The sequence below is a fragment of the Capsicum annuum genome, chromosome 10 (genome assembly GCF_002878395.1).
Source record: "Capsicum annuum cultivar UCD-10X-F1 chromosome 10, UCD10Xv1.1, whole genome shotgun sequence".
Taxonomy (NCBI): domain Eukaryota; kingdom Viridiplantae; phylum Streptophyta; class Magnoliopsida; order Solanales; family Solanaceae; genus Capsicum; species Capsicum annuum.
In genome coordinates, this window is record NC_061120.1 from 212,379,305 (window position 1) to 212,394,070 (window position 14,766).

The 14,766-nt window shown below is 32.7% G+C and overlaps 1 protein-coding gene across 1 annotated transcript; it reads left to right on the forward strand.

The window, feature by feature from the left end:
• Window positions 1-10,546: 10,546 nt before the first annotated feature.
• On the forward strand, window positions 10,547-14,547 carry LOC107843726 (protein SMAX1-LIKE 3). Its single transcript, XM_016688101.2, has 3 exons — window positions 10,547-12,333; window positions 13,016-13,163; window positions 13,492-14,547. The coding sequence occupies exons 1-3, from the start codon at window positions 11,180-11,182 to the stop codon at window positions 14,398-14,400; spliced, it is 2,211 nt and encodes a 736-aa protein (XP_016543587.2). The 5' UTR covers window positions 10,547-11,179; the 3' UTR covers window positions 14,401-14,547.
• The last annotated feature ends 219 nt before the right edge of the window (window positions 14,548-14,766 follow it).

Consider the following 14,766-nt stretch of genomic DNA (forward strand, 5'->3'; position numbering starts at 1 on the left):
AAAATGGGATTTTACCTTCTCTTCAGGACCCTCCTGGAAAATGGGATTTTACTTTTTGTTCAGGACCCTCCTGAAAATGGGAATTTACTTTATGTTCAGGACCCTCCTAAAAAATGAGATTCTACTTTATGCTCAGGACCCCCCTGAAAAATGGAACTTTACTTTCAGTTCAGGACCCTCCTAAAAATGAGATTCTACTTTATGCTCAGGACCCTCCTAAAAAATAGAACTTTACTTTCAGTTCAGGACCTTCCTGAAAAATGAGATTTTACTTTCAATTCAGGACTCTCCTGAAAAAAATGGGAATTTACTTGTTGTTCAGGACCCTCTTGAAAAATGAAAATTTACTTTATGTTCAGGACCCTCCTGAAAAATGGGATTTTACCTTCTGTTCAGGACCCTCCTAAAAAATAGGAATTTACTTTATGTTCAGGACCCTCCTGAAAAATGGGATTTTACTTTCAGTTCAGGACCCTCCTGAAAATGAGATTTTACCTTCTATTCAAGACCCTCCTGAAAAATGAGACTTTACTTTCTGTTCAGGATCCTCCTGAAAAATGGAAATTTTACTTTATGTTCAGGACCCTCCTAAAAAATAGAATTTTACTTTATGTTCAGGACCCTCTTGAAAAATGGGACTTTACTTTCAATTCAGGACCCTCTAGAAAAAATGGGATTTTACCTTATGTTCAGGACCCTCCTGAAAAATGGAAATTTACTTTATGTTCAAGACCCTCCTGAAAAATGAGATTCTACCTTATGCTCAGGACCCTCCTAAAAAATGGAACTTTACTTTCAGTTCAGGACCCTCCTAAAAAATGAGACTTTACTTTCAATTCAGGACCCTCCTGAAAAATGGGATTTTACTTTCAATTCAGGATCCTCCTGGAAAATGGGAATTTACTTGATGTTCAGGACCCTCTTGAAAAATGAGAATTTACTTTATGTTCAGGACCCTCCTTTAAAATGGGATTTTACCTTCTGTTCAGGACCCTCCTAAAAAATGGGAATTTAATTTATGTTCAGGACCCTCTTGTAAAATGGGATTTTACTTTCAATTCAAGACCTTCCTGAAAAATAAAAATTTACTTTCTGTTCAGGACCTTCCTGAAAATGGGATTTTACTTTTTGTTCAGGACCTCCTGAAAAATGTGATTTTACTTTCATTTCAGGACCCTCCTGAAAAAGAGATTTTACTTTCAGTTCAGGACCCTCCTGAAAAATAGGACTTTACTTTCAATTCTGGACCCTCCTGAAAAATAGGATTTTACTTTCAGTTCAGGACCCTCCTGAAAAATGGGACTTTACTTTCAATTCAAGACCTTCCTGAAAAATGGGACTTTACTTTCTGTTCAGGACCCTCCTGAAAAATGGGACAACGATTTCAAAAATGAAATACTACTTTACTATAATTCTTGTTTGGGATAATTTTTGTTCTAGTTTTAATTTTAGGTTTCAGGAGCCTGCCTGAAGAACAGGGTGATGAAATAGCAAGTCAGGAGCCCGCCTGGAGAACAGAGTGAAGAAATGAAAAGTCATGCAACAAAGCGAAGAAATTGAAAGCCAAGCAACAAGTTGAAAGAAATTGCAAGTCAGGAGCCCGCCTGAAGAATAGGGTGATAAAAGTCGAGTCAAGAGCCAATAGAAGTTGTATAGATAGGATTTTGTAATTTCATTTATGTTTTAACTTGTAATTTTTATTTTTTGATGTAATAACAGAGCCGCGGACCCAAACCTCGATGGAACCTCACTCGACTCTCCAACTCGGTATAGTCCACTTCTCTTCCAGCCCTTTGAGATACTTGTGACTTTCTTATGACTTGGGTAGATAGGGTATCCGACAGGATTCGATTGTCCTTCTTTCTTTTACTCCTCTCTTTGAATAATGATCGGGACAAAAGTTGGTCTCGTCGTTTACTTCTTTGTCTGAAAACACTGCGTGTTTGCACTCAAAGGGAGCATGATGTAGACACGTAATTTTGTCCCTTCCTGATAGCACTTTTTACCCATTTTTACCTTATCCTATCGTATACCCTCACCCATGTAATTACATCCCACAAAAAATACAAACACAACTCTCAACAAAATTTCTAACAAACTTTTATTCTTTTTAACATCCTAAAAACCCTTTTAATTAAAATAAGACACCTAACCCTTGTCCCTCCAATTAAAAAACAACACCTCACCACCCCTCCATTTCTTGTCCACAAAGGTAGAAAGGATAAGCATACACTAAAAAGGGGTCCCACAGGGGAACCTTCCAGGAAGGTGCCAAGAACACTTTTGTTTTTTTTCATTTTTATACATATAGGGATCACACTCCCTTTGGAAGGGGGATATTAACAAAAGGAGGGGGCTTGGTCATCATCATTCTCTCATCTCTTGGAAAAGAGGACAACTGGTCTTTTTCTTTTTCCATCGTCACCCTCACCATAGATACAGAGGTATCTCTCTCACATCGAGCATCGCACACACACGCGAGAGTTGGTTTCGGAGACGAATTTTGATTCTTTTCCTTTCTATTCTTTGTTGTTTTTGGGCACACCACGATTCACACACACACGGAGGACATTAAGACGAGATAGGAGGACGGAAATCACCAAGAATCAGGTGGGTCAATTTTTTTTTCCGATGACCTGTTTGCCGGAGCCGTCCGTTCCTAAATAGTTCAGGTGACTCTAGCTAAAGAGCATCGAAAATCGCCGGAGAGCTGACTATCTGGTCAATTTTCGCCCATCGTTGCTCTCACCAGAATCTCTTTTCTTCGTTGGATTTCGGTCAGATTCAGGTACTAGGTTTGAGATTCCACCAGAAAGGTCAAGTGCACCAGATTCTGATTTGTTTCTGTCCGTTTATGCTAGTCTGAGCTAATCGAAGCTCGAGCTATATTATTCTTGTGAGTCCATCACATATTAGGGTTTGGGTTCGTCTAAGCTTTGTCTTTCGTCGCCATATCAGGTTTTAGGGATTCATTGTTGGTTTTGTTTGTCTTGACCTGTTCATGGCCACTAATCTTGGGTTTCAATTTTCAACGCCGAGTTCAAATTTGGGGAGATTCGCGTTTGAGGTTCTCCTTTCGAGTATTTTGGTCTTCGGATTTCTTTATTATCATACAAGAACGTTCTATCGAGGTTCAATTCTATTCCTTCTCTTATATATTTTGTTATTTATCGTGTTCTATGCTTTGAATTGAATCCAATGTGTCGGTTGATCCGTGCTGATGTGAATCGTTATTTGTTTTGATTCGATGTTTGATTTCTTTGATTATGGATTGATTATAAGGTGTGTCATGAAATGATATCTCGTCTGAGAATTAAAATTGATTGTTCTGGGGCGGAATTTAAAAGTTGATAAAAAATGATTTTGTTGATTTGATTCATTGATATCGAGCTTGATAGTATCCTGATAGGTCGAATTGAATAGGCAAAAATATTTAGGTGCGGGTAGGCAAAAGTTAGGAGTGAGGTGTTGATTCAATGCGGTGAATGTTGAAATGTGTGTTGAATGGTTTAATTTTATCACTTTTGGATCAATTGTACTATTTGGCCGGGGAATGTCCCGAAGTATCTGTATATCTTTATTCACCGGGGAATGCCCTGAGGTATTTTGTACTCGGAGGACGTTCGTGATAAAGGCCCGAGGTTTCGGGTAAAGCATGGGAGCGTAGTTAGTATTAGTGTAGATTAGATAGGATTTATTTTTGCATTTTTAATTTTGGACTGTATAAATTGGACTGGACACTGTACTATTGATTTTTTTTTGTTTTGTTTGTTTGTTTGATTGTTTTATGTGTTTTGTGTGGGTTGTACATTCATAATGTTAAAATTAGCTGATACGCTCCACCAAGCGACCGTGGTCGAACCACGGGATCGAGGGGTGCCTAACACCTTCCCCTCGGTCAACAGAATTCCTTAGCTGGAATCTCTGTTCGCAAACCAGTTTAAAGAGTCAAATGATTTTGTAAAGAATTTTCCAACGGTGACTTGGCACACCAGATTATGCCAAGTGGCGACTCTAATTTCAAATGTAAAAACAATCCTTCTTCGAAACAAATCGTTTTCTTTTATCACTTAATAATAAAAACCCTTTCGAAACTTAAAATCGAATCTTTTTTGGTGTTAGAAAAAGGGGTGTGCCAGTAGTTATGCCTTTTACTGATCTCTTGTAGAATAAATCATTTGTAATAGACCATAACCAATCTCCTATCTGGAGAGTATAACTCAACTTTTACTTAATTATATTATATAACATGGGTGAGTCCAAAGTAGGTTTAATGTGCATCATATTTCTTGAATCGAAAGAACCAAAAAACAAACAAAAAAAAAAGGTAAGGTTCCTAGCTATCTTAGGCCTAACAAGATCTCCAAGTGCCCCAACTATATAGAACAACATGTTGGATGTGCGAATAAAGTCTTATATTGATAGTCGCGAAGAAAAAAGAGGTTATATATAATGTGTAAAAGAATTCTTAACAGCATGAGGCTTTTTAGGAAAGATTCATGCTAGCTTAACTTAAAGCGGACGATATCACATCATATATTAAGAGCATTTTTGGTTTTATTTAGAGCCTTAGAGGGTAAAATTAACTACCAACATGTTGTTGGGGTAACTTTTAATTACAGTTGGTTTATCTATCTGATTGAGAGATGAATCTTATAGTACATCTAAGTATGGGTGATATTTGTTTATGTATTCTTAAATAATTATTTAAAAAAGTTACTTGATGCTTTCATTCAAACACTCCTTTTTGTAGCTTCCAGCAAGAGTACTATATATATTCTCTTTTTTACTTTTTCATTCAAACAACCTTTGTATGTCTTTTTAGGCCACCAAAGAGAGGGAGGGAGATTATAAAGCTTTTTTGACTATATGAAATGTGGTATATATATTAGGTTGATCCTCTTGAAAGAAGATAAATTTTCTTTGATCAGCTTTTGGACCATTTAATTTACAACTATCTAGTAAAGTTTCTGTTTTCTTATACTTTTACTTTCCCGTAATGGTCATCACCAAGATATAGCTGCAAATTGCAATGAAATTGTTTTCATGCATATACTTGCATGAAATTTGAAGGCCATGAAGTTGTCAGGCTTTTTTTTTGCTTTAACGTACACAGTCGTTTGGTACACCGGATGAGATAAGTAGGAAAATTCTAAGGGGTCGCTTGGTTGGTAAAGAGTTATCCCGACATAATTAATCTTGAAATTATCGGGATTAGTTATCCCACCATGTATATAGGATAACTTATCCCATCACTATGGTGCAAATGGTGAGATAAATAATCTCGATAGTAATTAATACCTCCAATCAAATATGGGATAAAATAATCTTTTATTTTATTCCGGGACTATTTTTCTCTTATACCTCACACCAAACGATCCCTACGAATTGGGATATCTCATGAGATTATTTTATACCACCCTTTACATTGAACATACAGTAATAAGTGGCTGAGCTACAACGAAAATTTTTACTATTTATACATAGTTAAAATTATTTTTTATGTATATACAGCAGATGTTGAACCCCCTTCAATTGTTCGTATGTTTAATTCTGAACCTCCTTAACGAAAATTCTGGCTCCGCCACTGATAGTAATCCCACCATTCTAGTACAAATGGTGGGATAAAATAGTCCAAGGATTAATTAATACCTCATACCAAACATGAGATAAAGTTAATCTCAAACTTTAATCCCGAGATTATTTTCATTATCCGAGATGCCAAACAATTTTCTCTTTTTGGAGTACTACATTTTACATTACACACATTTTTATATATAAATCTACAACAAATATCTAATGTAGTTTCACAAGTGAGATCTGAGAAAATTGAGATGTACACAGAATTTACTTCTGCCTTTAATCTTTGTGGGATAAAGAGGTGTTTATGATCGATAGATCACTCTGATCAAATAAAAAGTTTCTGTTTTGTTATACTTTAACTTTTCCTCAATGGTACTGTTCACCAAGATAACTGCAATGAGCCATGGTCCATGGGCCAAAAAAGAAAAAAGAAAAGGAATGAAAAAATGGATTTCATGCATACTATATATACTTGCATGAACTTAATTAGAAGTCGTATGTTGTCAGGCTTTTTTGCTTTAATACTTTCGCTTTTTGGAATACATTTTACTATATGATACTCCATAATATCTTTCTATGCATGAAAATTCTTTAAATTTCTCATTTTACCTCTCTAATGGCATTCATTTATAGTCACATAAATTGCATTTCACTAACATGTTAAAATCATATATTCAGGGTCGTTTGATTGGGAATGTAGTTATGGTGGGATTAGTTATGTTGGGATTAGTTATGCTGGAATTATTTTTTGTTGGGTGTTTGGTTTATTGTATTCAAAGTAATATGCATGGTATAATTTCTAAGAATAAATTAATTAATTATCAAAATACCCTCCATCTTATTTAACTATTTTTTATATATATTTCTTTTCAATCTTTAAATATTTATTCTTAAAAATAAAACTTTCATCTTATTTAGCTTAATTTTTATGTGTATGCATTTTTATGATTATATCGTGTGTATTTTAAAAATAAAACTTTCCTATTTAACTTTAATTTTTTTGCGTGTGCCTTCCCATGATTATGCCGTGTGTGTTTAAAAAAAAAACTTACTACATCTTATTTAGTTTGAAATAAAAACTTCCAACTTAAGTTTGTTTAAAGTAAAAGTGGATTTGTTGTTTATGTCACTTCATTTAAACACATATCACTCATATAATAGAATATTAAAATTTATTTTAATTGATCTATACAATATCAATTTTCAAGTGATTAAAAAAATATTTAATTTAAAATATGTAATTCAACAATGGAGTCGACATTTTTATTATTTTATAGAGAAATTAAAATATATAAATAAGCATAATAATTATTCAAATTAACTTTAAGGTAAAATATATTATAAATATAATATATATGTGTGAAATGAAAATCATAGGGTTTGAGGGTATTTTGTTATTTTATAATTTTATACCAAGGATAAATTAACTTGGGATAGTAATCCCACCATATCTATGGATAACTTATTCCGAATATTGACAACCAAACGAGTGATTAAAATTTTTATCCCGAAATTATTTACTTTAATACCGCACACCAAACCACCCCTAAATGTATCTTAGTACTCCCTCCTTCTCAATAAGAGTGTCTCGATTCAACTACTGTTTGGTGTTAGTTCGGACATAGAATTGTTTTTGTTTTTTTTTTAAATAAAATTTATATATTTAGAAATTACATTATTACTATAAGTCACAATAGTTAATCATTTAAAAATTTAAAAAGTATTTGATAAAACTATAGACGTCGAAGATAATATCTTTTGACTATCCAAATAGTAACTAATTAATACAATCTTTTTGGGAGGGAGAGAGTACATGACAAAGACTTTTCTTTTTCTTTTTCAGAATACTCTATACCTAGTATTATATATAGTACTATATATAGAAAAATACTGAGAATAATAATTTTTTGAAAGACAAATTCAGAAAAGAAAAGCAAAACACATAGATGGAGAGGAGGAGTAATATTCTCTTATTTGTAAATTAAAGATGGCTCAAGCAAAGAGAAACAAGGCTAAGTGGTTGGAATTTGGAGACATTCCATACTCATGACAAGGTCAATTTATGTCAAGTCATTTGAAATGCTAACATTCTTCTAGGGGACCCCAACATATACCACAAACATTCTTTGGGTTTTCTTGAGATCCCACAAGTAGTCACTCTCAAAAGGGTATGTAGCAAAAAGCCCACAAAAAAGGGAGAAAGAGAACCAGAAGAGAACTCTTTTTTCTTGGGCAGTAGTTTATATTTTTGCAAAAAAAAAAAAAAAAAGGAAAAGAAAGAAAGAAAAGATAAAAGTTGGGTATTCTATTTGAATGTTGCTATTTAATCAGGCAAAAATGACTGAACTTCATATAAAGATGACTGAATTTATCCACATATGGCTGAAGTTTATATAAAAATAGTTGAAATGTCATACATATGTGCCTAAAGTTCATAGAAAAATGAGTAACCTCAACAATATATGCATGAACTTCAACCGTATGAAAATTCAGATTTTGTATCTAGAGTTAGGCGGCTTCCGAAGTTATTCTGGAGTGAATAAACTTATAAATTTTCAAACATTACGAGTATGACTTACATGGTGGTACCAAATTTGATATTAATGTGTGCTTCAACCAAAGAAAAACTCTTCAAAAATCAATGTTATTTTTATCCTACATTGAAGGTGGAATAACAATTTCAGAATAAGTTATCTCAGAATAACTTGTAATCCAACCAAACGAGTCCTTAAGGTTGATAAGATGATTTTAGGAATTTATAGGAGATCTCTAGTTAATTGTGTACAAATTACAAAACTTACATAGTATTACTAAATATTTCATCTTAATTTATATATGTTGATTTTGTTTATTGGTTTTAGCAAAGGTATATACGTTGGATTCGATGTGGAATATAGCTCTACTTTATATGATCATATCTCACGCTGAAAAAATAATACCACTAACTTATGGCATGGTCCTAGATCATAAAAGTAAAAATTAAATCGCCCCTACAAACTTTCTTGATCTTTTGTTTTACCCAATGCATTCAAATTTGATTAATTTAAATTCGATGTGAAATTTTTTACTATGAAAATAAAGTATTCTTTGTTAAAAACGACTCTTCATTCACAGTTTTTGAACCGAAATTTTTAATTAAGAATTGAGGGATACGTACTTACCCTTACACCTCAACGAATTCATAAATAACTATCTGTTAAACAGCGGGCGCTGAATGTTACTATTTGATTAGATATTTTTCTTACTGAAATTAATTAAAGATTAACAAACAAATTACTGAAAGATGATAGGAAAAATAAGAGTTTCATATGAAGCGATCTTAATAATTTTGGAATCATATTTAAGAATTACATATTTTCTTTGTTCTTAGGTATTTATTACTATTTGTTCCTCTATCTGCTTGTATTATTTTTTTTTTGCTATCTCATTTTCAAATTCTTTTTTTTTTTTTGAGCCGAGCATCTGCATTGGAAATATCTCTATTTCAAAAAAAAAAATAGAGATAACAACTTTAAACATGTTATTTTTTTAAAATTTCACTTATAGAATTGCACCGATGGTTATTATTTCGAACTCAATACAAGGGATAGAAAACTTCAATTGATATAGTTATTGACTACTTATTACATGGACACATGTCTAATAATTTATGCATAAATAAAGTTTCAATTCCCTCCCAAAAATATCTATAGCTACACATTAACAATTGATATAATGTAAATGTCTACCAAATCAACATTTACTTGACGTTTAAGAAGAAAATTTTTAAAAGAAAAGTTGTAATTTAAAATAGGCTATAAATATTATATGGACATACAAAATTTAAAATTCAAAATTAAATCATTTTCAAATTAAAAAAATGTTATTTTTATAAGAATAGACTAACGAATGAGGAATTAGCATACTGACTCGCTTTCACCCTTCCCGTTCATAAACCAAGGAAAAAAGTGTTAGTGTTCTAATAATCAATAAAAGGGCTAGTTCATTAATTCATAATTTACAACTAATTCGAATATTTTTTATTTTTTTACTCAATTTCAGAAAAAATAAAAGAATAAATAAAAAGAGGGGCGAAGTGCTACAAAAAGAACGCTATCTGTAAGAGGAGATTATATGAAAAACGTAACCGATTCTTTCGTTTCTTTAGAAAAAAGAGTGTCATGTAAAATGAAATAGAGACACAAAGCGACTAATATTTTTCAAAAAGTTAGCATATGGATTAGTTACATTATATTTTGTAAAGAATATTTCTTTTTAAAATTGATATATTCTTTTTGCTTTTTCGAAGGGAGAGGTTTGGAGGAATTTCCGTCTTTTGAGTTAAAAGTTATGTCTATAGTCTAGCTAGTTTCAACTTAGTCCTCTTATACTTTTTTTCTCTCTAGATGCATGTCAAAAATGCGGTAAAAATTTATTACATCGGATGTTTATATGCTAAATCAATAGATGAATATAATTATGCGTATGAATATACATAACATTATTTAACAAACAGTAAGATACATCTGATGTAAATCTTTGATGCAGATAAATATTTATCAATACGGTATATATAATTACTGAAGAGGAGTCTTGGAGTAATTGATAAAGTTGTTGTGATGTGATTAGATGGTTACGAGTTCAAGTCGTGGAAAACCAATTCCTTACAGAACTGTAATGTGAGGTTGTGTACAATAAATCCTTATAATTCGGCCCTTTCTCGAATCTCGCGCATAGCGAAAGCTTTTATTACATTGGATTGTTGCCCTCATATATATCCGATAGTATAGTACTCTATATGAGCTTTTATGAATTATAATAAATAGATAAAAGACTAACACTATTGCATGAAAGGGAGAGTTCCACTTCCACATTCCATATAGTCCTAAAAGTAGATTTAATTTGTTGGTATACACGTATATTCTACTCAATATAAACAGAAGTAAAGCTGAATTGCCTTTAATACTGCTACAATTCCTCCTCCGTGTCAGCACATGCATTCCACTTTTCCACTACATATTTTCCTTATCAACCCCAAAATTTTGCCTCTCTTACAAGAAAAGAACAGCCTCCCCCCACTTTAAAACAAAAATGATTTTTTTTTTCCAATTTATGTGCTACTATTTTCTGTATATCTCAAAAGAATGTCATACTTCTTAATTTGAAATAATTTTATTGTCATTTTTCAGTAAGATGATTTATAACTGCGTATATGCTTAATTTACACCAAAATACTTTTTGAAAGTATCTGCTATTTTTAAATATAAATTTTATGTATAGTCAAACACCGTCACATAAATTCACAACAAGTGTGGATACGTATAAGAAAACACTCCACCCCCTTATATTAGTTCCACTATGTTCTTATCTCTCTCTATACAATCCTAAAATAGATTTCTTCTCTAGTATAACTTCCGAAAAGCTTCTTATTAGGGTTTTCTTGAGTTCTTGGGTCTCTTTTTCAATTCCACTCTAACACCACAAATTTTCTCTAGCTAGCTTCTTTCTAACTTAGTACACATGAAACCAAGATTATTTTCACTTCCTTAATCCAACAAATTTCCTAGCTGCTTTCTTTTATCCTTCTTTCAAACTGAATAATTCATCATACAAAAATATGAGAACAGGAGGCTGCACAATACAACAAGCTCTAACAACAGAAGCAGCAAGTGTTGTTAAACAAGCTGTTACACTAGCGAAACGTCGCGGCCATGCCCAAGTAACACCTCTTCATGTAGCAAACACCATGCTCTCAGCTTCTTCAAATGGTATATTCAAAACAGCTTGCCTTCAATCTCATTCTCATCCTCTCCAATGCAAAGCCCTAGAGCTTTGCTTCAACGTCGCGCTCAATCGCCTTCCTGCTTCCTCTTCTAGTCCCATGTTGTTGGGACATCAACATCAAAGTCATCATTCTCAGTATCCTTCTATCTCTAACGCGCTTGTTGCTGCCTTCAAGCGAGCCCAAGCCCATCAAAGGCGGGGCTCGCTTGAGAATCAGCAACAACCTCTTTTAGCTGTGAAAATAGAACTTGAACAACTTATCATTTCTATCTTAGATGATCCTAGTGTTAGTAGAGTCATGAGGGAAGCTGGTTTTGATAGTACTCAAGTTAAAAGTAATGTTGAACAAGTTGTTCCGTTAGAACTTTGCTCTCAAAATTCTAAAGATATTGACCATAACAAAGGGCCCCACAAAAAAGTTAGTCCTGTTTGTGTTAAAAATGAGGATGTTATGAGTGTAGTGGAAAGTTTAATGAACAAAAATAGGAAAAATGTTGTTTTGGTTAGTGAAAGTATTGATAATTTAGAAGGTGTGATTAAAGGGGTGATGAATAAAGTTGAGAATAAAGATGTGCCTGATGATTTGAAGGAAATTAAGTTCATAAGTTTACCACTTTTGAGTTTTGGTAATATTCAAAGAGAAGAAGTTGACCAAAGAATAGGAGAGTTAACTTGTCTTGTTAAGAGTTTAGTGAAAAAAGGAGTTGTTTTATACTTAGGTGATCTTAAATGGGTTGCTGATTATAGAGTTAATTATGGTGAAAGGAGAATTATTAGCTATTATTGTTCTGTGGAGCATATGATTGTGGAAATTGGGAGATTGGTATGTAGTTTTTGTGAAAATGAGAAATTTTGGCTTGTGGGAATTGCAACTTTTCAGAGTTATATGAGATGCAAAAGTGGTAACAATTCATTGGAATCTATTTGGGGTTTGCATCCTGTTACTGTACCTGGTGGAAGTTTGGGCCTCAGTCTCAACCATGACAGGTAAAAAAGTTTAATTCAGTAAATGTTGGAGTTACCTTATTGTAAGGCTAATCTTATTAGACATGATGTTATAATATCATGCATATTGAAAAGAATTGTTTTGACATGATTTTTCAATTCGAGGCTTGATTGGAATAGGTGTTTGGATGATATTTTGATTGAAGTTGGAAAAAAATAGTATTTGAAAATTGAAGTTGTGTTCAAATATGAATTTCATTTGGAAAATAAAAGTTGAATTTATATTTTGTGGATGAAACTCATTTTTTTCACTTGAATTTTATACCCTGCTTGTTCTATATGTATATGTCTTGCATCCAAAGTTATGTTACTTAGACTCTCCATAATGCTAAACGATTCGTGTTAGATCCTCCAAAAATCTAGTACTTTCGGAGGAACCAACACGCACCTGATAACATTTTCGAAAGTTATAGCTACATAGATTCAAAGACTGATCATGGAAGCTAGTTTCTTGGAATTCTTTTGATAAAGTGAGCAACTTTATGATTTTGTGGTGAAACATAGAAAGAGAAAGAACAAAAGCACTAATTTCTTTAATTAGTTTATTACTTTTGTACAAGTATTCCTCAAAAGCTAGCTAGTTTCTTTCATGTTTTAAATTTCTTGATAGCAATGTTTGTATCAACTCATATAATTCAATTTTGTTTGTGAATTTTGTAAACAGTGATACACAAATTGAACTTGGAAGTAAGACATTTGAAGGTGAATTCTCATGTGGAGAGGAGAAGCTGCAATTGTCAAATCTACCTTCATGGCTTAAAGATGAGAGATCAAAAAAACACTATACTGATAATAATCATCATCATGATCAGGTTATTTTCCAATATTTCATTAGCTTTCAACATATTTTGTTGCTCGGACTCCTAGAAAACGTCGACCAATGCATGTTGGATTCTTCAAAAGTAGTACTCTCTTTATCCCAATTTATATGGTATAGTTTGAATGTCAAGGTCAAACAGTTTAATTTTGAGCAACTTGTTTGAATCTCGATATTTGAAAAGTAGCACATAAATTGAGATGGTACATTTTGTAAGGGATATGACAACATTCTAGGAGGGTCCGGCAACGTATCAAAGCAATTCCTTCTTCTTTTTCTTTCTCTTTTTTCTAGAAAACTAACTTTTTCTTTTCCCAATTCAGAACTGTGTACCAGTCAAAGATTTGCACAACAAGTGGAACACAACATGCCATTTGCCATTTTGGGCCAATAGAAAAACATGTGAGACAAATTCTAGCACACCAAATTCTGCTTCTAATTCAAGTGATTTGATCATGGAGATGGAGTATCATGTTCCAAAGTTTAAAGAATTCAATTCTGAAAACTTGAACATTTTGTCCAATGCATTGGAAGAAACTGTCCCATGGCAAAAGGGAATTGTTATTCAAGAAATTGTTGCAACAATATTGCAATGTAGGTCAAGAATGATGAGAAGAAAAGAAAAATCACCAATCAATGAAGCAAAACAAGAAACTTGGTTATTTTTCCAAGGTCCTGATGTTCATGCCAAGGAGAAAATTGCTAGAGAATTAGCCAATGTTGTGTTTGGATCATACTCGAATTTCGTGTCGATTGGTTTGAACAATTTTGTTTCTAATTTTAGGAACAAAAGGTCAAGAGATGAACAAAGTTGGAGCTACATTGACAAATTTGCTCAAGCAGTTTCTTGTAATTCACATTGTGTGTTCTACTTAGAGGATTTGGAGGAAATTGATTATTGTTCACTAAGGGGAATCAAGAAGGCAATTGAAAGAGGAACAATTACTAATTCTACAAGTGGTGATCAAGAAGTGAGTCTTGATGATGCTATTATTATATTGAGTTGTGAGAATTTTGGTTCTAAATCATCAAGAGCTTGTTCACCTAATTTGAAGCAAAAAATTGAAGAAACAACTACAAGTCCTAAATGTGTTTCTTTGGATTTGAATCTTTCTATTGATGATCAATATGGAAGTGGTGATCAAGATTTGTCAATTGATGATGATGTTGGGCTTCTTCAAAGTGTTGACAAATGTATTTTTTTCCAAAATTCAAGAACTATAGTAGAGTAGGATTTATGTATTATGTTAATGAGGTGATTTACTTAATTTCTTCACTTTTTTTTTTGTCTACGTTCAAATAGTAGGTCAAAGAATTCTGACCCTTTGTTTTTTTTTCCCTGTACTAAAGTTTTGTAAATAGAACTTCCAATTATACAATTTCTTAGTGCTAGTTTTCTTCTCTTTCTCTTTCTTTCATATTTTCTTTTCCTTACTCCTCTTACACTAAACGTGATGCCCTTAACATAATATTCAATAGCTAATACACGAATGGCACTTGAGAATTGCTTGGATGGAATAAAAATAGTTACATGCACATTATATGAATTGCACATAAAAATAGTTCCATGCACATTACATGTTGTATGGAGCGGAGTG

Coding starts and splice junctions, on each gene's coding strand:
- LOC107843726 (XM_016688101.2), top strand. CDS start 11,180: ATGAGAACAGGAGGCTGCACAATACAACAAGCTCTAACAACAGAAGCA. Junction 12,334..13,015: donor CTCAGTCTCAACCATGACAG/GTAAAAAAGTTT, acceptor TTTTGTAAACAG/TGATACACAAATTGAACTTG. Junction 13,164..13,491: donor ATAATCATCATCATGATCAG/GTTATTTTCCAA, acceptor TTCCCAATTCAG/AACTGTGTACCAGTCAAAGA.